General features: G+C 38.8%; 1 protein-coding gene and 19 non-coding genes across 22 annotated transcripts in view; all 20 read right to left on the reverse strand.

The window, feature by feature from the left end:
• Positions 1 to 24,334, reverse strand: part of LOC134656458 (uncharacterized) — a 34,357-nt gene that overhangs the window by 1,765 nt on the left and 8,258 nt on the right. For all 3 annotated transcript variants that reach the window (XM_063511991.1, XM_063511993.1, XM_063511992.1), the window contains exons 5-13: positions 22,169 to 22,412; positions 14,674 to 14,901; positions 13,859 to 14,052; positions 7,438 to 8,227; positions 6,792 to 6,936; positions 5,772 to 6,002; positions 3,807 to 3,925; positions 1,397 to 1,508; positions 95 to 554 (exon numbers count right to left, since the gene is read on the reverse strand). In XM_063511991.1, coding sequence (XP_063368061.1) covers positions 95 to 554; positions 1,397 to 1,508; positions 3,807 to 3,925; positions 5,772 to 6,002; positions 6,792 to 6,936; positions 7,438 to 8,227; positions 13,859 to 14,052; positions 14,674 to 14,901; positions 22,169 to 22,412 — 2,523 coding nt within the window. The remainder of the gene's footprint in view (positions 1 to 94; positions 555 to 1,396; positions 1,509 to 3,806; positions 3,926 to 5,771; positions 6,003 to 6,791; positions 6,937 to 7,437; positions 8,228 to 13,858; positions 14,053 to 14,673; positions 14,902 to 22,168; positions 22,413 to 24,334) is intronic.
• Positions 989 to 1,107, reverse strand: LOC134656660 (5S ribosomal RNA). The gene has a single exon (XR_010097527.1). It is a non-coding gene; the product is annotated as a 5S ribosomal RNA (ribosomal RNA).
• LOC134656675 (5S ribosomal RNA) lies at positions 1,228 to 1,346 on the reverse strand. Its single transcript, XR_010097541.1, has one exon. It is a non-coding gene; the product is annotated as a 5S ribosomal RNA (ribosomal RNA).
• On the reverse strand, positions 3,958 to 4,076 carry LOC134656671 (5S ribosomal RNA). The gene has a single exon (XR_010097538.1). It is a non-coding gene; the product is annotated as a 5S ribosomal RNA (ribosomal RNA).
• Positions 4,172 to 4,290, reverse strand: LOC134656683 (5S ribosomal RNA). Its single transcript, XR_010097549.1, has one exon. It is a non-coding gene; the product is annotated as a 5S ribosomal RNA (ribosomal RNA).
• On the reverse strand, positions 7,080 to 7,198 carry LOC134656665 (5S ribosomal RNA). Its single transcript, XR_010097532.1, has one exon. It is a non-coding gene; the product is annotated as a 5S ribosomal RNA (ribosomal RNA).
• On the reverse strand, positions 8,566 to 8,684 carry LOC134656677 (5S ribosomal RNA). Its single transcript, XR_010097543.1, has one exon. It is a non-coding gene; the product is annotated as a 5S ribosomal RNA (ribosomal RNA).
• On the reverse strand, positions 9,013 to 9,131 carry LOC134656689 (5S ribosomal RNA). Its single transcript, XR_010097554.1, has one exon. It is a non-coding gene; the product is annotated as a 5S ribosomal RNA (ribosomal RNA).
• On the reverse strand, positions 9,840 to 10,001 carry LOC134656679 (U1 spliceosomal RNA). Its single transcript, XR_010097545.1, has one exon. It is a non-coding gene; the product is annotated as a U1 spliceosomal RNA (small nuclear RNA).
• Positions 10,511 to 10,629, reverse strand: LOC134656678 (5S ribosomal RNA). The gene has a single exon (XR_010097544.1). It is a non-coding gene; the product is annotated as a 5S ribosomal RNA (ribosomal RNA).
• On the reverse strand, positions 10,977 to 11,095 carry LOC134656666 (5S ribosomal RNA). The gene has a single exon (XR_010097533.1). It is a non-coding gene; the product is annotated as a 5S ribosomal RNA (ribosomal RNA).
• LOC134656680 (U1 spliceosomal RNA) lies at positions 11,793 to 11,954 on the reverse strand. Its single transcript, XR_010097546.1, has one exon. It is a non-coding gene; the product is annotated as a U1 spliceosomal RNA (small nuclear RNA).
• On the reverse strand, positions 15,230 to 15,348 carry LOC134656692 (5S ribosomal RNA). Its single transcript, XR_010097555.1, has one exon. It is a non-coding gene; the product is annotated as a 5S ribosomal RNA (ribosomal RNA).
• Positions 15,669 to 15,787, reverse strand: LOC134656667 (5S ribosomal RNA). The gene has a single exon (XR_010097534.1). It is a non-coding gene; the product is annotated as a 5S ribosomal RNA (ribosomal RNA).
• On the reverse strand, positions 15,891 to 16,009 carry LOC134656668 (5S ribosomal RNA). Its single transcript, XR_010097535.1, has one exon. It is a non-coding gene; the product is annotated as a 5S ribosomal RNA (ribosomal RNA).
• On the reverse strand, positions 18,704 to 18,822 carry LOC134656661 (5S ribosomal RNA). The gene has a single exon (XR_010097528.1). It is a non-coding gene; the product is annotated as a 5S ribosomal RNA (ribosomal RNA).
• On the reverse strand, positions 19,142 to 19,260 carry LOC134656669 (5S ribosomal RNA). Its single transcript, XR_010097536.1, has one exon. It is a non-coding gene; the product is annotated as a 5S ribosomal RNA (ribosomal RNA).
• Positions 19,364 to 19,482, reverse strand: LOC134656670 (5S ribosomal RNA). The gene has a single exon (XR_010097537.1). It is a non-coding gene; the product is annotated as a 5S ribosomal RNA (ribosomal RNA).
• On the reverse strand, positions 19,586 to 19,704 carry LOC134656672 (5S ribosomal RNA). Its single transcript, XR_010097539.1, has one exon. It is a non-coding gene; the product is annotated as a 5S ribosomal RNA (ribosomal RNA).
• Positions 19,808 to 19,926, reverse strand: LOC134656673 (5S ribosomal RNA). Its single transcript, XR_010097540.1, has one exon. It is a non-coding gene; the product is annotated as a 5S ribosomal RNA (ribosomal RNA).

Here is a 24,334-nt window from a genome sequence, read left to right on the forward strand (position 1 = left end):
AGGACGCTTAATTAGCACGAAGAATTTCGTACAGTGGACCAGTCTATACCTATCTCTATCAAACGTGCAAAGTTATTTTGAACATAACCCTCACCTGTAAAGCGTTGAAAGCCTGGCACCTCTTCAGCGAATGCACCTGCACATCGTCCGCGGCCTCCTCCATCGACTGGTTTTTATCCTTCTGCGGGCTATCGCAAATCGTCACATTCACACAGTTGTCCAAAACCTGCAGACTATTCTCACCGCACCGGTTAAACGTTATTTGGAGTAGAGGCTTGTTGTTGCCGTTAATTTTAACTCTAGAAAAAGACTTGACTGAATCTTTTCGTGTTTCGTCTTCGGTGTTCTTCAAGTGTTCTATAATATTGGCCACGCCTTTGTCTAGTATTTCGTCGGTTTTAGCCGAGGCGGAGGAAGCGTCGTCTTGCATTTCTATGAAGATGTGTTGCAGCTCTTTGCGGATAAGGTCCCGGATGAAATCTTCGATGCCGTGTGTGTCGGTGGCCTGGTCGATCATAAGCTCGCTTCGCCTCATCTCTTCAGTGGTTGTTGTGCTGTGATAAAGGATAAAATCATGGTTTAGTTAAAGCTTTCGTTCGGCGCTACCCTATCTCTACTACCATTATAACTAGTGCTGCTCAGTAGCAAAAGCAGTAGGTATAGGGGCTGTGCTCGTTGGAGGGTCTGCCATCTTGTGGCCCGAATCGCAAACATAAACTACCGAAACGAGTGCTGCCCTCTAGAGTTCACGTACGTTTTCATGTGCATTGTAGGCCACCTTGTGGGCTACGGAATACATTAAATTAATGTTTTGAACTGTTATAGAAGTAAAAGAGTTTCAAATTGACAGCGCTAAAATTGCCCTGCGTCTTGCGAGGTTACTAATTTTGATATCCTATCTGGCCAATAAAAATATTATAAATCAAAATTGAAAATAAAACCAATACATCTATCTGTAAATGTGGATATTTCAAAATTAGAAGCAAAAAGCCAACGACACGAGGTGTTCCCAGGCGGTCACCCATCCAAGTACTGACCTCGCCCGACGTTGCTTAACTTCGGTGATCGGACGAGAACCGGTGTATTCAACGTGGTATGGACGTTGGCGACAGAACAACTGAATATTGACATCCAGATGGGAAAAATGACGTCATAGTTATTCACATTTCAAACTGGTTGAAAATGAAAATGGACCAGTGTTATCAATTTCTGTAAAAAGAAACAAAAAACCAACGACACGAGGTGTTCCCAGGCGGTCACCCATCCAAGTACTGACCTCGCCCGACGTTGCTTAACTTCGGTGATCGGACGAGAACCGGTGTATTCAACGTGGTATGGACGTTGGCGACAATTCAAACGAATAACGTGATCAAATACCAACGTTATGACATCATACCTCTTATCAATGTCTCTTCGCCAGCTGTGATGGCGGTCCGGGTCTCTAGCAGCAAAGTGCATCTTCTTGGCTATGTTATCGCGCGCCTGGCAGAATTGGCTCCATTGAACTTCTGGAAGAAATTTAAAGGATACACACGTCGGGTATATCGCATAAGTAAACATTTAATTTCATTAGTAAGTGTGACGGTCATCGTGTTTTTGTGTCATATTTTTTTAACGATATTTACTTGTTATTCCATGAAAGACATTAAAAAATAATCTTCTGGCACATGGAACTGGAGACAGGTAGAATATCTCCCCATACATACCTGGTCGTTTCTTCCCGCGCTAATATCAGGGTCTTGTGTTCGTATTTGTTGGTTAATTTCCATTAAACTAACATAACTCTTATCATTAGTAACTTATTGTTATAACTATCAGAGTCGAGGCGTCAATATTATCAGCGGCAAGCTGAAGCATATTTGGCTAGACGGCGAATAGCTTCACCTGATTCAGTCATTTTTAAATAGGCAAGCCGGTAGGAATCGATTTCTGCCCCGCCCCGAGGCTGATAAGTGATAATTATCGTTCTTAGGAAAAAGAGAACCCAGTCCGTCAGTCGCATCCGCAATTAGAGTCTGTGCGGAAAGAGAAGAGTCGTAGAATGTATTGGATCCCATACATTTCACGATTCATCTCTTTCCGCACAGATTCTATTATCTAATGATGATCCAATACAAAGTTACCCTTCATGAATCACGCACCAAGGTTTCTTTTTCGCGTGAACGACTCATATCTGGTGTTAGAGGTTAAAGTTACATTTTAGATCACATATCAAATATAAGTCAAAAATAAAAGGCTGGAAATATATTAGATTTTTATTAAAAGTTAAACACACTGGCACCTACATGCATCATAGAACAAAACAATCAAGCAAATTAGTAACATATAGCTTAAATTATATTATAGGGTCTTGAAATTTAGAGAAAAGCGAATGGTCTGTCATTCCACAGATGAAGGAACGGAATCTCACACACGCATATATGTACTAAATTAAGAATGAAGCCGACAGTTTCATGTTTATACACGATTGTTAAAGTGTGTGGCCTCTTTCCACGATTCAATACCTATATACAAGTGATCCCTGTAGATGTTTAGACTTTCAAACCTTACGACCCAGAACCTCTTCAAAGCCATTTACTGAAATAACGCTTACGCATTAAGTTTGAATTATATTTTCTTAGAACATAAACAATCACCATCACTTATACTATACAATTACTTGGATTGAAAAGGTGTAGGTATTACTAAAATAATATTATGATTCCCAAATAAAACACCAGTTAGATATATACCATATTAACCCTTGCTTAGGTTAGAAGATTAATTGTTAATTAAATCATTTAAATAAAATAGGTATTAGTCGTTATTAATAATAATGTTTATGTTCGAATGATTATCCATAATAAAGGCCTTCTTTTAGTAGACATCAATTTCAATCAAACGTTAAACAAATAACATTTAAAGAAAAGTAATTATGACATGAAAAAGAACTCAACCTGATCCTAATCAAAAATACTTTGGGCGCTAGCATAATTGTTGGAGTTATTTATTATTTGCAATATTTTTTAAATCAACCTTGTTTATTTTATTGTACCGAATTTGCAAATGAAAGGCATCACCATAGAGAAAAAAATACATAGAGTGCTCACTCCATACATCAGTTTTAGTACCAAAAAGACTATTAGCATCTAGCGTCGGGTAGCGGAACTATCAGTACTGCTACTTGACAATAGATGTAGCACTGACCGGAAAGTCTTATGCTGTTGAGATAAGACTTTCCGGTCTTATCTTATTATTATCTTATTATTTTCGGGGGCCCTTACGGATACACTTCGACCCATAGGGATCTTTTGTGCAATTACCCCCGACTTTCCGGTCGGTGCTACATCTATTGTCAAGTAGCAGTACTGATAGTTCCGCTACTCGATGCTAGATGTAGACACTGAAATTAATAGTCTGAACTGATGTATGGAGTGAGCACTCTTGTCTTATTATATTTCTCTATGGCATCATTAACAAGAAAATGTAAGATTTATACCTATATAAGATTGCTACTAGTAGCGCCAGCGTGAAGCAAACGCTAAGGGGTCACCAATTAGTTTCTTCAGGAGTCCGGTAAAATAAAATGACCACCGCGGTCCGTTTCTACTTGACTTTATTAAATAAGTAACAAAATAATATAGGTCACATTCCGGTTCCGGATCGCGGTCCGCCATTTGGTGACCCCTGCTATAACTAATCCCAGTTACTTCAATTTCAGTCACCATTATTCTCCAAATCATTTTCCTTGCCCCTATCGCAAGACAGTAAATAACAAAAGCGTGCAAATGAGAAATTGGTGGGTGTACTAGTGCTAGCGGACTGACCGTTGTCTGATGAAGATTTAAAACACCTCGAACCTGGCCGCTTGGAGTTCAGCTGGGGCAGTGACTGCTGCAAAGTATCCACGCAGTGGGAGGCTGGCTTCAGAGCGGCAATCGGGTTTCTGAAAAATAAAAATTTCAAAAAGAAGCAAAAAGCCAACGACACGAGGTGTTCCCAGGCGGTCACCCATCCAAGTACTGACCTCGCCCGACGTTGCTTAACTTCGGTGATCGGACGAGAACCGGTGTATTCAACGTGGTATGGACGTTGGCGACAATATAACCGAATTACATTATTCAGATCAGAAATATGACGTCTTGGTCATAAAAGTAAGCATGTTGTTGATTTCCGAAACAAAGATACAAAAAGCCAACGACACGAGGTGTTCCCAGGCGGTCACCCATCCAAGTACTGACCTCGCCCGACGTTGCTTAACTTCGGTGATCGGACGAGAACCGGTGTATTCAACGTGGTATGGACGTTGGCGAACAAACAACTGAATATTCACTTTTAGATCAGCGATAAGAGTATGACGTCATAATTATTTTCATACTTGTCGGTGTCTGGATTATTTTTAGGTAGGTAATCTTTTTGATTGTATAACATTGTTTATCTCGTACGCGTATTTTATAGTGATAACATACACACCAGTGTATAATTCATACTGCAATTACGATTTCAAGATTGGAAATTGGAAAGAGAGATTGGAAATCAAATCAATCTTTGCTTTTAGCAAAGAGAATATAGTGTATCTTATGCCGGCTTCCCACGGCCCGTTTTTTCACAGATCTGACCGCGCCTCTACAGGCCGAAGATCGTGGGAACGGTCGCATCCGACGAGGCCTGTCGTCACCCGTCCGATCCGTCGGGAGTCGGTAACTTCAAAGGCGCGTCGCGGCGCGGCGCGACGGTGCCTGTAGGGGCGCGTCTGCGTCGGTTCATTTCACCTGGGACAGCGCACAGGCCTCGTCGGATGCGCCCGTTCCCACGATCTGTCGGCCTGTAGAGGCGCGGTCAGATCTGTGAAAAAACGGGCCATGGGAAGCCGGCTTAATCAACCGCACAGGTATCCACAGGCGTGGCGCGATCCGGCCTGGCCTGTAATAAACACGGGCCGTGGGAAGCCGGCTTTAGAGAGTTCCGTCATGGTAAATTATGTAGCCCCAGTAGGTACATTTACTGCCATCTTTCGACATAAGATTAAAACTGTTAGAACGCCATTTGACTTTAATGCTTATTCTTTCACTTGAAATTAACGCCATCTACCCGACAGTAGGCCAAAGGTTATAGCGCCCTCGGTCGAAATGATTGGCTTATTGTGGAGTAGATAGCGTTAATTTCAATATTTAACAGACTAACACATATCAATCAATCAATCAATCAAACTTTTATTGATAAAATAGAAGTATTTTACATGTCAATACATTATTTCCATTACAACAAATTCAAATTAAGCATCAAGCAAATTATAATCTATTTTTAATTATTAATATCTATCTAATTAAAAAAAATATATATTTTAATTATCAAGAAGATTAACAGTAATTAGGTATAACTTATTTCTATCACATGTAGTCAAAATTAAATCTAAATTTAAATCTAAAATAAATAAATAAAAATATTACATTAACAACTTTAAATCTAAAATAAATAAATAACAATCTTACATTAACAACTTATAATTAAATTATTTGGTGGTATATTCTCATTATACCTTATATTAATATTGGGCTTTGGCAAGTAATCAGGTGGTTCCAGATGGCTGAAAGAAATCATTTACAGCGTATAGTGCATCCGTAATGAAGCATATCAGTGAAAGTATAAGGATCAAAGTCAAATGGCGTTCTAACAGTTTTAATCTTCTGTCGAAAGATGGCAGTTAATTTACTATGGCTACATAATTTACTTTGACAATCCGCCCTTATTTCGAATTCGCTTTGCTTTTAGAAAATACCACGCTAACTTACCGATTATTCTCTGGCAAAGACATGGATCGCCCGGTTTTCCTATTGGCTTCGAAGATCCACTTCTCATGTATCGCGACCAATGGTTTAACATTGACATTGGCAAGTATGTCCTCTTCGATCTTATACTTCCCTTTGTTCGCAGCTTCGGAGTTTTGTGACGTTTTGTACGACCAAGAATTTGTCCGATCTCTATTGGTGTCAGGTGTTACAGGTGATTCGGGAAGGTCAACCCTGCAAAAAAAAATCTAATCTAACCATAGGGTCTTGAAGGGGAAATATGAAAGTTTATGTAGGTGCCTATTTGATATGACACGGTGATGTAACTCAAAAAAATATGAAAGTTTAGGAAGTAGAAAAAGAGGAGAAAAGGCGATCGTTTTAATGAACCAGGCTACGTTTTTAACTGATTTTTAAGCGGAGTATGTTCTATACGGAAAAGTATTGGAGGGGTTAAAAGTTTTAATATTTTTACTTATTAAATCACGGGTTCTGAAAATACATACATAAAACTTCTTTTTCATACTATTTTATATTTGTTTCCAGCCAATCTGTCATTTTTGTACATCATGAGTATAATAACAGATGATTGGACCGACTAGAAAAACGATTTTAACCAATACCAGGCGTGTCTCACTCCGCGATTTCGTCGCTTTGCTACTGTAGCAAACAGGTAGCTAAAAGTACATCCATTCGGCCCCAATTTTGGGGAAAGCCATAAGCCGCGCGTGGCGCTGTCGCCACCTAGCGGCCATATCTGTGCTGATCGTAACAGACGCGTTTTGTTAGTGAGTGAGTCTTCTGTACTTAGTACTATTATTTATTCTGTGCCAATACCAGAACACCAGATCTAGGTAGTTTTTTTTTGCCATATATCACCTGATTTACAAGTCGTTGCATTTTATGATGTAAAAGCGTTCCGAACAAGCAATTCAAAATACTTCGAATTGTAGGGTAATTTGGAAAATCTTCTCATGTGTATTAGGAATCACTTGAATGCACGTAACATATTATTGTCTTTACCTCTTAAGTCCCATATAACTGTCAGTGTCAGCATCCGGTGACTGCTCCTTTGAACCGTTCTCCGAGAAACGATTAGATGGTGTCACATTAATGTTCTCTGACGAATGGTTGTTGGTTACTTCCGATTGCTCTTTGGTATCGCCCGCTAAAATAAAAGTGGAAATTAAAGTCACAATTAAAAAGTTTTGGTTCGTTATCTTTTCGAAAGTAAAGCGTCTTATTTCGGGGAATATGGTCACAAAATTAGTGTCTTTCTCTTTACCGTAATAAAACAATAAACAGGCAAAAAGCCAACGACACGAGGTGTTCCCAGGCGGTCACCCATCCAAGTACTGACCTCGCCCGACGTTGCTTAACTTCGGTGATCGGACGAGAACCGGTGTGTTCAACGTGGTATGGACGTTGGCGACAGAACTACTGAATATTGTCATCCGAACGGAAAATGCCGTCATAATACTCATCATTATTTACATTGGCTCATAATTTGCTTGTATGTACTTAATTTATAAATGTGAGTTCAGTTGTGTTGAGCTGCGTGTATAGATATAAGCCGTTGTGTTGTTTGTACACACCTATACATACATATAAGTTGGCAAGCGAAATTGATAAATTAATTAACATTAGGTATATGATTATGAACACTCACCTCTGTTATTAGATAATTTACCAATAGCTCGTCTTAAAACTTCCACATTCTTGTCACAGACAGTCAACTCTCCAGACAACCAGGCATTTTTTCTTAATTTATTACTAAGTGCTATAGGCGTCGTAGGCAAGCTATAATTTTTAATATCAAAATTGTACGACGACCGCCCACTGACCTTATCCTTCGGCAACGACTTTAGACAGTCTAGATTGTACTCAGGTACTTTAATGTGAAGCGGTTTGTAAGATTTGGGCGTGAAGCTTCTGCTCAGTTTCGCCGCCGGTCTCTCTACGCCACTTTGGTCTTTAACGCTATCGTCTGTGATGGTAAAGTTGCGTGTGCGATTATCTGGACTGTAGATACTACAGTATTCGGTGGAGTCGCTCCTGTGCAACTTGTTGGGAGTGCCGATGTCTTTCATCCGCGCCCGTATCTTTGCTATGGGGGTGGAGCAGGCGCTAGAGTAATCCTTCTCCGGTAGATGCTCGTATTTTAGAACGGGGCGTTCTTCGTCGTCTGAAACGTAACATTTTTGTGGCAAGTCGGATGTGGCGAACGACCTCTTTTCTACACTTTGATATACAGGACTCTCGCTTTTGCTATCATCTTTTTCACTCTCAGTTGAGCTGTCTTTATTATGGATGTCGGCTTGAAGCCGGATGTGTTGTTGCACGGGACTTAAGCATTCAGAATCTGTAGGAGAAGTGTCCCACGCGACGCTGCTAAAGTTAGATTTCTTCTTTGAAATCCGCGCTGGTATTACTATGTAGTCCATCTTGTCGATGTCGTTCTGTAAGAAAACGTGGTTTATTAGATTTTAATGTCATCTGTTGGTAGCGTAGCAGACTGTTTGCTTAGCTACAAAACATCGAAACAAGACGTGGATAATCTTGCTTTAATAGTTTCAATCTTTTTTGTATGATATAGGAGGCAAATGAGCAGGCGAAGCGAAGCGATTACCGTCGCCCATGGACACCCGCAACACCAGATTTGTATTTATTGTTTAACTTTTAGAACTGATGTCGCAAAAAGAAATTCGCTAATCTGAATGTTTGGCAAAAAAGACTACTTAGGCATACCTATATGGTATGTCATTAGGAATTGTAAAGAATATCAACAGAAGCAAAAAGCCAACGACACGAGGTGTTCCCAGGCGGTCACCCATCCAAGTACTGACCTCGCCCGACGTTGCTTAACTACGGTGATCGGACGAGAACCGGTGTGTTCAACGTGGTATGGACGTTGGCGACAGAACAACTGAATATTGACATCCATAACAGAAATATGCCGTCATCAGGCCGTCATAATCATATTCGCTTATATACATATTTGATATAAAAAAGTCTGTTCAGTTGTGTTGAGCTTCATGCATATATAAATAAATAAGATTCACAGACGTATTGATTGAATGATATGATTGATAATTGTCATGATACGATACGTTAAAATACTACAAACAATTAGTCTTTAATTTGATTGATGCAAATTGCAAACTAGTTAACAATGTATATCGAAAATGACAGGGTGGAGGTATTATAGAGTTGTATTTATCAATTTCTGCAAAAAGAAGCAAAAAGCCAACGACACGAGGTGTTCCCAGGCGGTCACCCATCCAAGTACTGACCTCGCCCGACGTTGCTTAACTTCGGTGATCGGACGAGAACCGGTGTATTCAACGTGGTATGGACGTTGGCGACAGACCAAATGAATAATGACATCCATAACAGAAATATGAGGTCATAGTTCTTATCCCGATTTAAAATCGATTAAATATCATCGAAATTTATTTCTAAATTACGTTCCAATTTTGTTTATGCTTCGAATCTTTTTTTTTACAAGCACCAAATTAAATTTTCGTGTCTCTCTTTAAATGATGTCTTAAAAGTAATGCGTTTTCTTTGTTGGTAAAAAGGGTAAAGTTCGCTGTGTCCCCATACATTACGCTTCAATATATAACTGTCTTAGAAGATATTAAAATTCGTACATATTCCTAGTTTTATCATAATTCGGCTAGCGGCGCCTGCTGAAGCATTTACATTACTTACACCTATTCATGCGATAATGCTCTTATTAAAGATACAGGATAAACCAATATTATTGTTAAAAAATAAACTTCACTGACGATTTTTAGAAATAACTATATAGTTATTTATGATAATTTCATAACGATTAATGCAGCTTTTTGTTATCTTAATGCTGATAAGATAAGATTTCTTTATTGTTAAAGCTGACAAATCGTGTTGACTTTTAGAAAATAGTTACGGATAATAATGTCATAATTATATTTAAATTTTTAAATAGATGATGATTTATAAAGATAATGCTCAACAGATGCTCGATATTGAGAGTAAGTATTGACGATATCACGTGAATAAGAAAGACGTGATTTATAAAATTTATGTGGGGGACGGCGCGTACGCAGTCCCCACTACCAAAAATTACGCATCCGAGTTATCCACATTAGGGATAATCGCAAGGGTCAACCCAACCGCAGTGCAATGGAAGAGTCTCGCCCTGGGGGAACCGCCTTCTTGATCACGGTATCCCCTATGCCAGGTAAGTATGAGTTCGCAACAGTACGGCGGGAGGGTCCACAAGCCGGGAAAAATCTTAACACCGCGAAGTAGAACACGCTCCGCACGTAACAGCGACATCTAACGAGGAATTCGGTAACTAATGATTCTATGGCGTTTGGTTAGTACAGTCGCCATCATATATATTCGAGCGGCCAAGGCGCTCACAAATATCTAAACACGCCTCTATTGTCAATGCGTTAAGTAAGAGTCGTGTTCAGATATTTTTAAACACCTCGGCCGCTCGCAACAGTCGCAACGCGACTGTATAGGTCTCGCCATAAAGAGGGGCCACGCACACAACAATGTATCGTGGTCGTGTGTTAGTGTAATTTTAAATTTAGAATTCTCATCTACTCAATTACGTTTACGTTGTTACTCCACATTGTAAAGCTTCTGATTACTTTCCAATCTTATTCGCTAATCTGAATGTTTGACAAAAAATACAACTTAAGTATGGATGTCATTAGGAATTGTAAAAAATATCAATAGAAGCAAAAAGCCAACGACACGAGGTGTTCCCAGGCGGTCACCCATCCAAGTACTGACCTCGCCCGACGTTGCTTAACTTCGGTGATCGGACGAGAACCGGTGTGTTCAACGTGGTATGGATATGGACGTTGGCGACAGAACAAATGAATATTGACATCCATAACAGAAATATGCCGTCATCAGGCCGCGCCGTCATAATCATATTCGCTTATATACATATTTGATATAAAAAAAGTCTGTTCAGTTGTGTTGAGCTTCATGCATATATAAGTAAATAAGATTCACAGACGTATTGATTGAATGATATGATTGACAATTGTCATGAATGTCATGATACAATACGTAAAAGTACTACAAACAATTAGTCTTTAAGTTTAATTTGATTGATGCAAACTAGTTAACAATGTATATCGAAAATGACAGGGTGGAGGTATTATAGAGTTGTATTATCAATTTCTGCAAGAAGAAGCAAAAAGCCAACGACACGAGGTGTTCCCAGGCGGTCACCCATCCAAGTACTGACCTCGCCCGACGTTGCTTAACTTCGGTGATCGGACGAGAACCGGTGTGTTCAACGTGGTATGGACGTTGGCGACAGACCAAATGAATAATGACATCCATAACAGAAATATGAGGTCATTGTTCTTATCCCGATTTAAAATCGATTAAATATCATCGAAATTTATTTTTAAATTACGTTCATATTTTGTTTATGCTTCGAATCTTTTTTTTACCAGTACCAAATTAAATTTTCGTGTCTCTCTTTAAATGATGTCTTAAAAGTAATGCGTTTTCTTTGTTGGTAAAATGGGTAAAGCTCGCTGTGTCCCCATACATTACGCTTCAATATATAACTGTCTTAGAAGATATTAAAATTCGTCCTATTCCTAGTTTTATCATAATTCGGCTAGCGGCGCCTGCTGAAGCATTTACACCTATTCATGCGATAATGCTCTTATTAAAGATACAGGATAAACCAATATTATTGTTAAAAAATAAACTTCACTGACGATTTTTAGAAATAACTATATAGTTATTTATGATAATTTCATAACGATTAATGCAGCTTTTTGTTACCTTAATGCTGATAAGATAAGATTTCTTTATTGTTAAAGCTGACAAATCGTGTTGACTTTTAGAAAATAGTTACGGATAATAATGTCATAATTATATTTAAATTTTTAAATAGATGATGATTTATAAAGATAATGCTCAACAGATGCTCGATATTGAGAGTAAGTATTGACGATATCACGTGAATAAGAAAGACGTGATTTATAAAATTTATGTGGGGGACGGCGCGTACGCAGTCCCCACTACCAAAAATTACGCATCCGAGTTATCCACATTAGGGATAATCGCAAGGGTCAACCCAACCGCAGTGCAATGGAAGAGTCTCGCCCTGGGGGAACCGCCTTCTTGATCACGGTATCCCCTATGCCAGGTAAGTATGAGTTCGCAACAGTACGGCGGGAGGGTCCACAAGCCGGGAAAAATCTTAACACCGCGAAGTAGAACACGCTCCGCACGCAACAGCGACATCTAACGAGGAATTCGGTAACTAATGATTCTATGGCGTTTGGTTAGTACAGTCGCCATCATATATATTCGAGCGGCCAAGGCGCTCACAAATATCTAAACACGCCTCTATTGTCAATGCGTTAAGTAAGAGTCGTGTTCAGATATTTTTAAACACTACGGCCGCTCAAACAGTCGCAACGCGACTGTACAGGTTTCGCCATAAAGAGGGGCCACGCACATAACAATGTGTCGTGTGTTAGTGTAATTTTAAATTTAGAATTCTCATCTACTCAATTACGTTTACGTTGTTACTCCACATTGTAAAGCTTCTGATTACCTTCCAATTTTTTTTATCAACATTTAAAACTAGGTTCTGACCACGCTCACTTTGCACAAACTTGCCAGTAAGAATGCATATTGCATATATATAACATATCCCTATTAGCCCCATATTTGATGTAGCACTCTTGGCATGAAAACTAAGCGAGATCAGACTCTACACTTATTTGTAAATATGGTTAGTTATGAGAATGTAGTTAGTTAAATCGGCGTGCCAGGTTTTAAAAACATTTGAGTTGAAATTTCCATTGAACAAACGACAATATTTTATGGCGCGCTAATTAAATCTAAATTTCGTTACTGCATTATCTTCTGGGGTTGTTTAATAGAGAGTTACTGTCATGGTAATTTATGTAGCCACAGTAAATTCACCGCCATCTTTTGACAGAAGATTAAAACTGTTAGAACGCCATTTGACTTAGATCCTTATTCTTTCACTGATATGTGCTAATTTGTATATATTGAAATTAACGCCATCTAGGCGAGAATAGGCCAAAGGTATGGTGCGCCATCTTTCGAAAAGATTACACCATACCTTTGGCCTATTCTCGCATAGATGGCGTTAATTTCACTATTTACAAATTAACACAGATATTTATTTATTGGTACTTACTGATCAATGATCATACACTGTCAACATGGGTTAATATTTACAATGAGATTCAAGTGAATTACAATTAATGATTTCATAGTAGGTATATAAAACTTCAATTAAATATCAATTCAAAAAATAATACAATAGCAAATTAAGTTCGTACAAAGAAAGAAAGAAAACAGTACCTATCAGTGAAAGAATAAGGATCAAAGTCAAATGGCGTTCTAACAGTTTTAATCTTCTGTCAAAAGATGGCGGTGAATTTACTGTGGCTACATAATAGACCATGACGGTTACTCTCTATAAAATCTATACTCTTTGATATAATGTAAAAAAATTGATTGTCACTGTGACAAGGTACGAAATGGGTCATAAATTAATCTTTCGACCATACCATTGACAATTTTCTTAATCTTATCGCAAAGACAACTCCACCGATGGTCAGTTACATAATGTACTTATTGATATTTGTACCAGGGATGTTGCGAACATCCGCATCCGCAACCGCGGAATTTCCGCATTATTTTCAACATCCGCATCTGCATCCGCATAAAATCGATGCGGAGCTTATGCGGATGCGGATGTCGAACAAGTCGGTACAGGAACGTCTTAGCGGCGGCGTAACTGTTAGGTAATTTCGTCATTACCTATAACGAAATCGTCTAGATCCAGAAAAGTCGGCCAAGTTACTGTTTATTAAATATAACGCACCTATATTCTTGCTCAAATACTAAACGTTTCGTTTTTTTTTTAATAAAAAATACTAAAAATTTAATATTTGACGTTTTATAAGTACCTAATCTTGACATCCGCATCCGCGGATGAAAGCCTTTAAATATCCGCATCCGCATCCGCGGATGTCAAAAAATCTGCATCCGCAACATCCCTGGTTTGTACATACCTTGACAGTCTGCAGTATGTTCTGCAACTTCTCAAGGTGAATGCGCTCGGACCGCTCAAGTTTCAGGCCGTCTTGCAGCAACGCCAGGAGGCTGCCGGGATACGTGCCGTCTTGCGGCAAGGGCATGCCCACTTTCCACAACGTATACTGCTCCTTTAGCTTCTCGTGGGTTAGTGTGTTCCATGGTATCTTAGCTGGAAAATTTATTAAAGTTATTTTGTGTGCCGGAGCTTTTGATTGCTTTGCTGGAATTGCTGGAGGTATTTAGCTACTTCCACAGTTCAGCTTTTTGTGGTGTAAGTGCCAAAAACAATCTTCACCGCATTTAATACTGCATGTATTTTAACGGCTATATACAGTCCCTGTGACATAAAAGTAGGGCCCAATTAAAAATAAGACAAACCTACGTTTTGAATATATCTTTCGATAAATGGTAAATATTAAAAAAATCAACACAAATTTTGTTCAAACTACCCAAAGTAAAGTTGACATGCCTAAATTGCCTAATGCCTATTAAATTTGTCTTAATAAGCTTTCACAAAGGCTCTTATTATAAAAGGTGTAACAAAAATAGTAGAGATCCGTTTAAGAGCATATTTGGTCGGTATCGTGTTCTGATTAGGAAAAAGTAGAAGAAAAATAGATTATTTTTGTATGGGGCAGGTCGTCTAAGTTGATAACCTTCCATACAAGGGCCAAATTTTTTGCCACTTGCTGGCGATTTCTACCTCGAAGCATTTGGCATTCATTAAAGATGCCAAAGTTAACGCCGCTACAGCTAGCGCCATCTATGATAACTTATAAGAACTTCTTACCATTACAGCTCTCCCACAGTACCAAACACAGCGAATACACGTCGCTCTTGCTGCATGGATACACATTCCCTTCCTCATCGGGCTCGAACAACTCCGGTGCATGCCAATAATAGCCTTCCGACCCCTCGTAAACCTTGTATGGCTTCGCCACCGCGTTACCCCTCATGTACGTTTCGGAGGCGTGCTGGGATATTAGAGGCTCGCATTCTTGGTTGTTGTGACTGGTTTCTGAAAGCAACGTTAGATGGCGTTATTGTACAATCCACTGCATCATTGTGATTTGACGGAATTAGGTAATACTTCAGAGGAATGTTTTTAATGTTTTATACTAGCTGATGCACAGTAAGCTGCAGAGATAACTGACCTTTACCGCGTCATAAAAATGAATCAATTGCCACTTCATTTACCAATATTGGCTCAGTAGTTTTGATGCTCACTTATATACCTACATAGATTGCTAAAATCATAACCCTTGCCGTAGTCGGGTAAAACCTTTGTAATTAAAAAATAATAAAGGTGTCATCGATTAAATAATTTTTAAATTAAAATAGCAAAAAGCCAACGACACGAGGTGTTCCCAGGCGGTCACCCATCCAAGTACTGACCTCGCCCGACGTTGCTTAACTTCGGTGATCGGACGAGAACCGGTGTATTCAACGTGGTATGGACGTTGGCGACAATAGAGCTGAATAATATTATCCTAATCAGAAATATGACGTCATAGTGGTAAATTGTATAAACGAAATTAGTCATTATGATAAGAATAAGTGGTCCGGCATTAATCTATGGCAGAACTATAGATGTGTGCCTCATTTTGCGTACATAATATATTTAAGTACAAACTGTTGTGTCATAAAATAGTCGGTTGTTTTTAGACGCAGCCGCAGCATTAGACGTTTTTATAAAAGTGGACACTTAAATAGTCACGTTATAAAAATATACAAAAGGGTAAGCAAGCACCCCATTGCATTAGGTATTAGAAAAAAACAGCAAAAAGCCAACGACACGAGGTGTTCCCAGGCGGTCACCCATCCAAGTACTGACCTCGCCCGACGTTGCTTAACTTCGGTGATCGGACGAGAACCGGTGTGTTCAACGTGGTATGGACGTTGGCGACAATATAACCGAATTACATTATTCACATCAGAAATATGACGTCATGATCATAAAAGTAAGCATGTTGTTGATTACTGATTTTTTAAAACAAAGATACAAAAAGCCAACGACACGAGGTGTTCCCAGGCGGTCACCCATCCAAGTACTGACCTCGCCCGACGTTGCTTAACTTCGGTGATCGGACGAGAACCGGTGTGTTCAACGTGGTATGGACGTTGGCGACAATATAACCGAATTACATTATTCACATCAGAAATATGACGTAATGTCATAAAAGAAAGCATGTTGTTGATTTCCGATATTTTACGAATAGTATCAAATTCCTAAAAACACTTTGTTTCTGCTGTGACTGCTTATTTTTAATGAAAAATTAAATATCCTAAGAAATGCATAGTTATATTGTGACAACAATTTTTGTGATGCATCTTTTCTTTACTAAGAGGCGTCAGATTTGAAGTCCTACCACAATCGGACAGTCCTTATCAGATAAAAATATAATTATTGATTATCTTACAAAATGGAGTTAATTGGAATACCCTCTGAGAAATTAACTTCATTTACGCTTTGCCTTTGAAATCAACGGTGTTTAAAAATACACGGCTACACCGTGTATTTTTAAAATTATGTAGGCTGTAGGCTGTAGGAATGCATAATTTCTGCGCTACATTTATAAGGATTACGTAACGTATACTCATGCAATAAGGTTCAATATTGAATGAGATTACTCATCTATAATAATACGATAGCAGTAATGATTCGAAGATAAAGACAACGCTACGTGAGTTATGAACACGTGGACATGAATAAAAAGTATAAGTAGCTCTTGTAATGTTATGCGGCCCTAGTACTTTGCCAAGCGACGATTGTCTTATTAAAAAAAATTTTTTTTATTAAATATCAACAAACAAACAATTCATTAGTAAACTAGGTAGTAACTTAGATTAATTGTGGTTATAAAATGTTGCCACGCCCTAGTAGGGTCCATGAATGTACTAACTAACATAAGAACATCTTGTAATATAGCTGCAGTAAACAATTATGATTATGATTATTCCTTAAAATATTTATCAATCAACTTTCCCAATTCTACAACCACTTTGGGTGGGTCGTCGCTCAACAAGTAACAAGTGAAGGCCTCTGCATGAAACTCTTCTATGTCAGTACAGCTGTATTCGCTAAAAGCTTCGGCTGGGTTACGTGCCACGTCGTTTATGTATTTGTCCCATATTGGCTCTAGTTCTCGCCAGTAGGCTACTGAGACTTCTTCTGTTGTATTTCGGTCGTACGAAGTCAATACATGTGCGAACTCATGTGTGACTATGTAAATGTGTGCGTTCATTGATTTAACGCGACAGAAACTTGGATCTTCACTTGCTTGGCGTGATCGATCACCAAAGGTTATAGATTCGAATGTTTGTCCGTAGTAATCGCCTCGGTTCGTCAAACCGTAGTGCTCTACGTCTGTATGATTATTCTTTAGAATTGACTTGAACTCTACACATTCGGTTTTAATGTCTCTCAAATTGTATGCTCCTAAACGCCCTATTTGGTCAAAGACATCAATATATTGCTGTTCATTGTCAATGAATACCTCTGAGAATATAACGTTGGTTGCTAGACAGTTGAATATACGAGCAATGAGTTGCTTGTATTGGAAATAGGTAGGAATGTTGTGTTTTGTGCGATTCTCCATTATTGCCTCTTACTTATATATTATTGTGCGGTCCCTTGGGCAATCGAATATGCTTCGTTTGATGTTTCAATATTCTTCCTTATATTAACAATTTTTTACTACCTCGAAATATTTGGTTGTTTTTACTTACTATATTGCAGCCTCTTACCTATATTATTGTGCGGTCCTTTAGACAATCGAATGTCTCGTTTGGTGTTTCAATATTCTTCCTTATATTAAGTAAATTTTACTACCTCGATATATTGGGGGCTACTTACTATATTAAATTCATCATCGGCCATTTCGTCCATTGTAGACGATTTAATGGTGAAACACCAGAGAAAAACCGTTTTTGATGGCTAAATAGATCGATGTGAGAATTGCATCAGGCTTGAGGCACTCCGTCTGTTACTGCTCCCAGTCGCGGTGTTTCAAAGGCATCTCATCATGTCCCTTACATTACAATATTTACCAATTATCCAAACTCCCGAGACATCGCCTCGGTCAGTCCGAAGCCTTCCGCGTCGGCTTTTTGCATTTTTCCGCGGAGAGGTTCGAACCACGGACCATAGTGCGAGCTCGAAAACCGAGCGCGCAGCCGCCGGGCTGTCGAGTAATGATGTCATCATATTGAAATTAGTCTCCGCTATCATCGCGAGCGCAAGCATGCATGGTCCACGTGGTATAGAGCACTTTAATATGTCTTTATTTTGTAGGCTCTCGTTACAGTTTGCGCATGTTCGCGCCATCTTTCTCTTTTTTAGGGAACGCAATTGAAACACTTTTCGCTGTGCATGCGCACGTAGCGTACGCGCAATACTAGTTCCCTGGTTCAATGTCGCAACGTTAGATGGCTCTTATCTTATCATACTCGCCACAGTAATTGCAGAATGTCAAGCTTGTTAAGTATCGCGGTTGTGTAGATGGCGCTTTGATGGAGCTTGTGTATACGGCACTGGGGTAAGTACGTAGTTCACGTGTTTGACAGAGGAATGTTTTTAATGTTTTATACTAGCTGATGTACAGTAAGCTGCAGAGATAACTGACCCCTACCGCGTCATAAAAATGAATCAATTACCACTTCATTTACCAATATCGGCTCAGTAGTTTTGATGCTCACTTATATACCTACATAGATTGCTAAAATCATAATAACTCTTGCCGTAGTCGGGTAAAACCTTTGTAAATAAAAAATAATAAAGGTGTCATCGATTAAATAATTTTTAAATTAAAATAGCAAAAAGCCAACGACACGAGGTGTTCCCAGGCGGTCACCCATCCAAGTACTGACCTCGCCCGACGTTGCTTAACTTCGGTGATCGGACGAGAACCGGTGTATTCAACGTGGTATGGACGTTGGCGACAATAGAGCTGAATAATATTATCCTAATCAGAAATATGACGTCATAGTGGTAAATTGTATAAACGAAATTAGTCATTATGATAAGAATAAGTGGTCCGGCATTAATCTATGGCAGAACTATAGATGTGTGCCTCATTTTGCGTACATAATATATTTAAGTACAAACTGTTGTGTCATAAAATAGTCGGTTGTTTTTAGACGCAGCCGCAGCATTAGACGTTTTTATAAAAGTAGACACTTAAATAGTCACGTTATAAAAATATACAAAAGGGTAAGCAAGCGCCCATTGCATTAGGTATTAGAAAAAAACAGCAAAAAGCCAACGACACGAGGTGTTCCCAGGCGGTCACCCATCCAAGTACTGACCTCGCCCGACGTTGCTTAACTTCGGTGATCGGACGAGAACCGGTGTGTTCAACGTGGTATGGACGTTGGCGACAATATAACCGAATTACATTATTCAGATCAGAAATATGACGTCATGATCATAAAAGTAAGCATGTTGTTGATTACCGATTTTTTAAAACAAAGATACAAAAAGCCAACGACACGAGGTGTTCCCAGGCGGTCACCCATCCAAGTACTGACCTCGCCCGACGTTGCTTAACTTCGGTGATCGGACGAGAACCGGTGTGTTCAACGTGGTATGGACGTTGGCGACAATATAACCGAATTACATTATTCAGATCAGAAATATGACGTCATGATCATAAAAGTAAGCATGTTGTTGATTACCGATTTTTTAAAACAAAGATACAAAAAGCCAACGACACGAGGTGTTCCCAGGCGGTCACCCATCCAAGTACTGACCTCGCCCGACGTTGCTTAACTTCGGTGATCGGACGAGAACCGGTGTGTTCAACGTGGTATGGACGTTGGCGACAATATAACCGAATTACATTATTCAGATCAGAAATATGACGTCATGATCATAAAAGTAAGCATGTTGTTGATTACCGATTTTTTAAAACAAAGATACAAAAAGCCAACGACACGAGGTGTTCCCAGGCGGTCACCCATCCAAGTACTGACCTCGCCCGACGTTGCTTAACTTCGGTGATCGGACGAGAACCGGTGTGTTCAACGTGGTATGGACGTTGGCGACAATATAACCGAATTACATTATTCAGATCAGAAATATGACGTAATGTCATAAAAGAAAGCATGTTGTTGATTTCCGAATAGTGTCAAATTGCTAAAAACACTTTGTTTCTGCTGTGACTGCTTATTTTTAATGAAAAAAAATATCCTAAGAAATGCATAGTTATATTGTGACAACAATTTTTGTGATGCATCTTTTCTTTACTAAGAGGCGTCAGATTTGAAGTCCTACCACAATCGGACAGTCCTTATCAGATAAAAATATAATTATTGATTATCTTACAAAATGGAGTTAATTGGAATACCCTCTGAGAAATTAACTTCATTTACGCTTTGCCTTTGAAATCAACGGTGTTTAAAAATACACGGCTACACCGTGTATTTTTAAAATTATGTAGGCTGTAGGCTGTAGGAATGCATAATTTCTGCGCTACATTTATAAGGATTACGTAACGTATACTCATGCAATAAGGTTCAATATTGAATGAGATTACTCATCTATAATAATACGATAGCAGTAATGATTCGAAGATAAAGACAACGCTACGTGAGTTATGAACACGTGGACATGAATAAAAAGTATAAGTAGCTCTTGTAATGTTATGCGGCCCTAGTACTTTGCCAAGCGACGATTGTCTTATTAAAAAAATTTTTTTTTATTAAATATCAACAAACAAACAATTCATTAGTAAACTAGGTAGTAACTTAGATTAATTGTGGTTATAAAATGTTGCCACGCCCTAGTAGGGTCCATGAATCTACTAACTAACATAAGAACATCTTGTAATATGGCTGCAGTAAACAATTATGATTATGATTATTCCTTAAAATATTTATCAATCAACTTTCCCACTTCTACAACCACTTTGGGTGGGTCGTCGCTCAACAAGTAACAAGTGAAGGCCTCTGCATGAAACTCTTCTATGTCACTACAGCTGTATTCGCTAAAAGCTTCGGCTGGGTTACGTGCCACGTCGTTTATGTACTTGTCCCATATTGGCTCTAGTTCTCGCCAGTAGGCTATTGAGACTTCTTCTGTTGTATTTCGGTCGTACGAAGTCAATACATGTGCGAACTCATGTGTGACTATGTAAATGTGTGCGTTAATTGATTTAACGCGACAGAAACCTGGATCTGCACTTGCTTTGCGTGATCGATCACCAAAGGTTATAGATTCGAATGTTTGTCCATAGTAATCGCCTCGGTTCGTCAAACCGTAGTGCTCTACGTCTGTATGATTATTCTTTAGAATTGACTTGAACTCTACACATTCGGTTTTAATGTCTCTCAAATTGTATGCTCCTAAACGCCCTATTTGGTCAAAGACATCAATATATTGCTGTTCATTGTCAATGAATACCTCTGAGAATATAACGTTGGTTGCTAGACAGTTGAATATACGAGCAATCAGTTGCTTGTATTGAAAATAGGTAGGAATGTTGTGTTTTGTGCGATTCTCCATTATTGCCTCTTACTTATATATTATTGTGCGGTCCCTTGGGCAATCGAATATGCTTCGTTTGATGTTTCAATATTCTTCCTTATATTAACTATTTTTTACTACCTCGAAATATTTGGTTGTTTTCACTTACTATATTGTAGCCTCTTACCTATATTATTGTGCGGTCCTTTAGACAATCGAATGTCTCGTTTGGTGTTTCAATATTCTTCCTTATATTAAGTAAATTTTACTACCTCGAAATATTGGGGGCTACTTACTATATTAAATTCATCATCGGCCATTTCGTCCATTGTAGACGATTTAATGGTGAAACACCAGAGAAAAACCGTTTTTGGTGGCTAAATAGCTCGATGTGAGAATTGCATCAGGCTTGAGGCACTCCGTCTGTTACTGCTCCCAGTCGCGGAGGTTCAAAGGCATCTCATCATGTCCCTTACATTACAATATTTACAATTATCCAAACTCCCGAGACATCGCCTCGGTGAGTCTGACTGAAGCCGTCCGCGACGGCTTTTTGCATTTTTCCGCGGATAGGTTCGAACCACGGACCATAGTGGCGAGCTCGAAAACCGAGCGCGCAGCCGCCGGGCTGTCGAGTAATGACGTCATCATATTGAAATTAGTCTCCGCTATCGTCGCGAGCGCAAGTATGCATGGACCACGTGGTATAGAGCTGTCACAGTCGCAATTGATTAGCGAGGTGAGAACGCTCTTCGATTACGCGGAGTTGTTATGGATTATAGATATAGGGGTCACGGAGAAAGACAAATCTTACACTTACCATCAATATTGACGTACTGCGGCTCAGGCGAATACATGTCATATCCGATTTTGTCCTTCTTATTTTCCTTAGGAATCTTCATACAAGGCCCCAAGTCAGCCAGCTTGGCGGAGTCTTGCCGTGTGATCATGATGCTCCTGCTGCTGAGAGCCGTGTGAAGGTACCCTTGCATGCGGATGAAGACGAGCGCGTTAGCGATGTCCAATGCGTATTGGACTGAAGTCTGCGCGCTGAGGATTCGGCCCTGTGAACAAAAAGTTATTAACTGTCTATTCAACCGAAATTTCCGTGGAATTTAGTTAAAGATGTACATAGTTTTGTTAGTGAAATAAATAACATAACATAACAGTTTTACAGAAACTCCTTTCCTAATGGACACAGGTTTAGATAGACTACCTGTAGAGTTAACCCTAAACTAACTTTAGAAGTAAATTTTCAACTATGTACCTTAAGAAGTTCTTTATTTACTTATGAATGGGAAGATATTTTTGCGTCATATCTTAAAAGCCAGTACGCGCTAACAATTCAACTGTGTGGAAAGGGAACCTTTTTAACAAGCTTTTATTAGGTCGACCTGTATGTAACTAACTATGTAATGGAATCTAAGGTAACTAATTTAACCATCTTCCAAGGATCGTAGCATCATGAAAATTGGCAGCTGTATGTTGATGACAATACAATAATATGGTACTGTCGAACTGATCTGATGATGGAGACAGGAGGTGGCCATAGGAACTCTCGACCTGTATGTAACTAACATGTAATGGAATCTAAGGTAACTAATTTAACCATCTTCTAAGGATCGTAGCGTCATGAAAATTGGCAGCTGTATGTAGTTCTGATGACAATACAATAATATGGTACTGTCGAACTGATCTGATGATGGAGACAGGAGGTGGTCATAGGAACTCTGTGATAAAACAACGCAACCTAATTGCGTTAGGGGTTTTTAGAATTGTCTCGATGAGTATTAGTTGTCAGTCGTAAGAAAAGTACAGTCAGCGATAAAAGCTTGTACCAAAAATTTAATTTTTGCCAAAAACATGATATCAACATTCGTATATCTGAGTCTCTATCACTCCAATCAGGTAAGAGGCGATAGATGGAGACAGGCGATCTTTAAGTTTTGACTTTTCGGTCAGATACCAGAACCCTTTTAGGAAGTATTATGGACGTGATTTTAAGCATTGTTCTCAAAATGTCAATACTGATAAAATCAGCTTCAAGAGAATCACGATTACGGGCTTTCACTTTCGTTTTTGAACAAATTTGCAGCTTGCGTTTATAGTCAACAAACAGTATTATTATAGTTTTAATTCAATACATGTATGCTGAAAAAAAAATTACATATAACAAAAAGTAAATTTACTGAATGATGTTGATAGTATGTTGGAACGTTATCTTAGAGTGGAACTATAAGTTAGTTTTATTTTAATACCATTGACCTTACCGTCTAACGAACCTGAGATTCAGTTAAACTTTTTCCTTAATACTTAGCTTATAAGGGGTCACGTTGTTTCCCATAAAGTTTTAAGTCATAATGTAATGTTTGTCATATTATCATTAGTCATAAAACTGAAACTGTTTACATTTCAGGATTTTCGTTAGGTTATTCTATAGATAGGTTAGGTTAGATTTGTTTTATGGCACTCCTGAAAAGTGACGCGTTTCTGAACCAAATGAATTGTGACTAACGAAAATGCGGTCAAACAATACATTATGGCTTAAAACTATTTGGGAAACAATAGAGACCCTATAATTAATCCGTCACAGTAAAACCAGTCGAGCTACGATCATTGCTCTATTTATTTTCGTCAAAAGAAAACACAATCGATCAGTCCGGGAATCCCACCCGGAAATCAAAACAAAACAACTAAGTCAATCGATTAGCAGATACGGTGGTAGAATAAGAAATAATAATACACCTTAAAGCTATATTTTATTGAGCAGCAGACTATTAAAATGATCGGTTATGGAATGTACTTTTTGCTAGAACACGAACGACCTCACAGGAAAATCTTATTTGAAGTCCTAGTACCCAGTAATATGATCCAAAATAGTTTAGCAACTAAGCGCTAAAAATAAAAGATGGCCACATCGAATGTCTAGATAGAATTTAAATTTAATTGTAAAAACGGGGCTGCTTTGTGCACGTAATTTCTTTGC

This window comes from Cydia amplana, chromosome 18 (assembly GCF_948474715.1).
Source record: "Cydia amplana chromosome 18, ilCydAmpl1.1, whole genome shotgun sequence".
Taxonomy (NCBI): Eukaryota; Metazoa; Arthropoda; class Insecta; order Lepidoptera; family Tortricidae; genus Cydia; species Cydia amplana.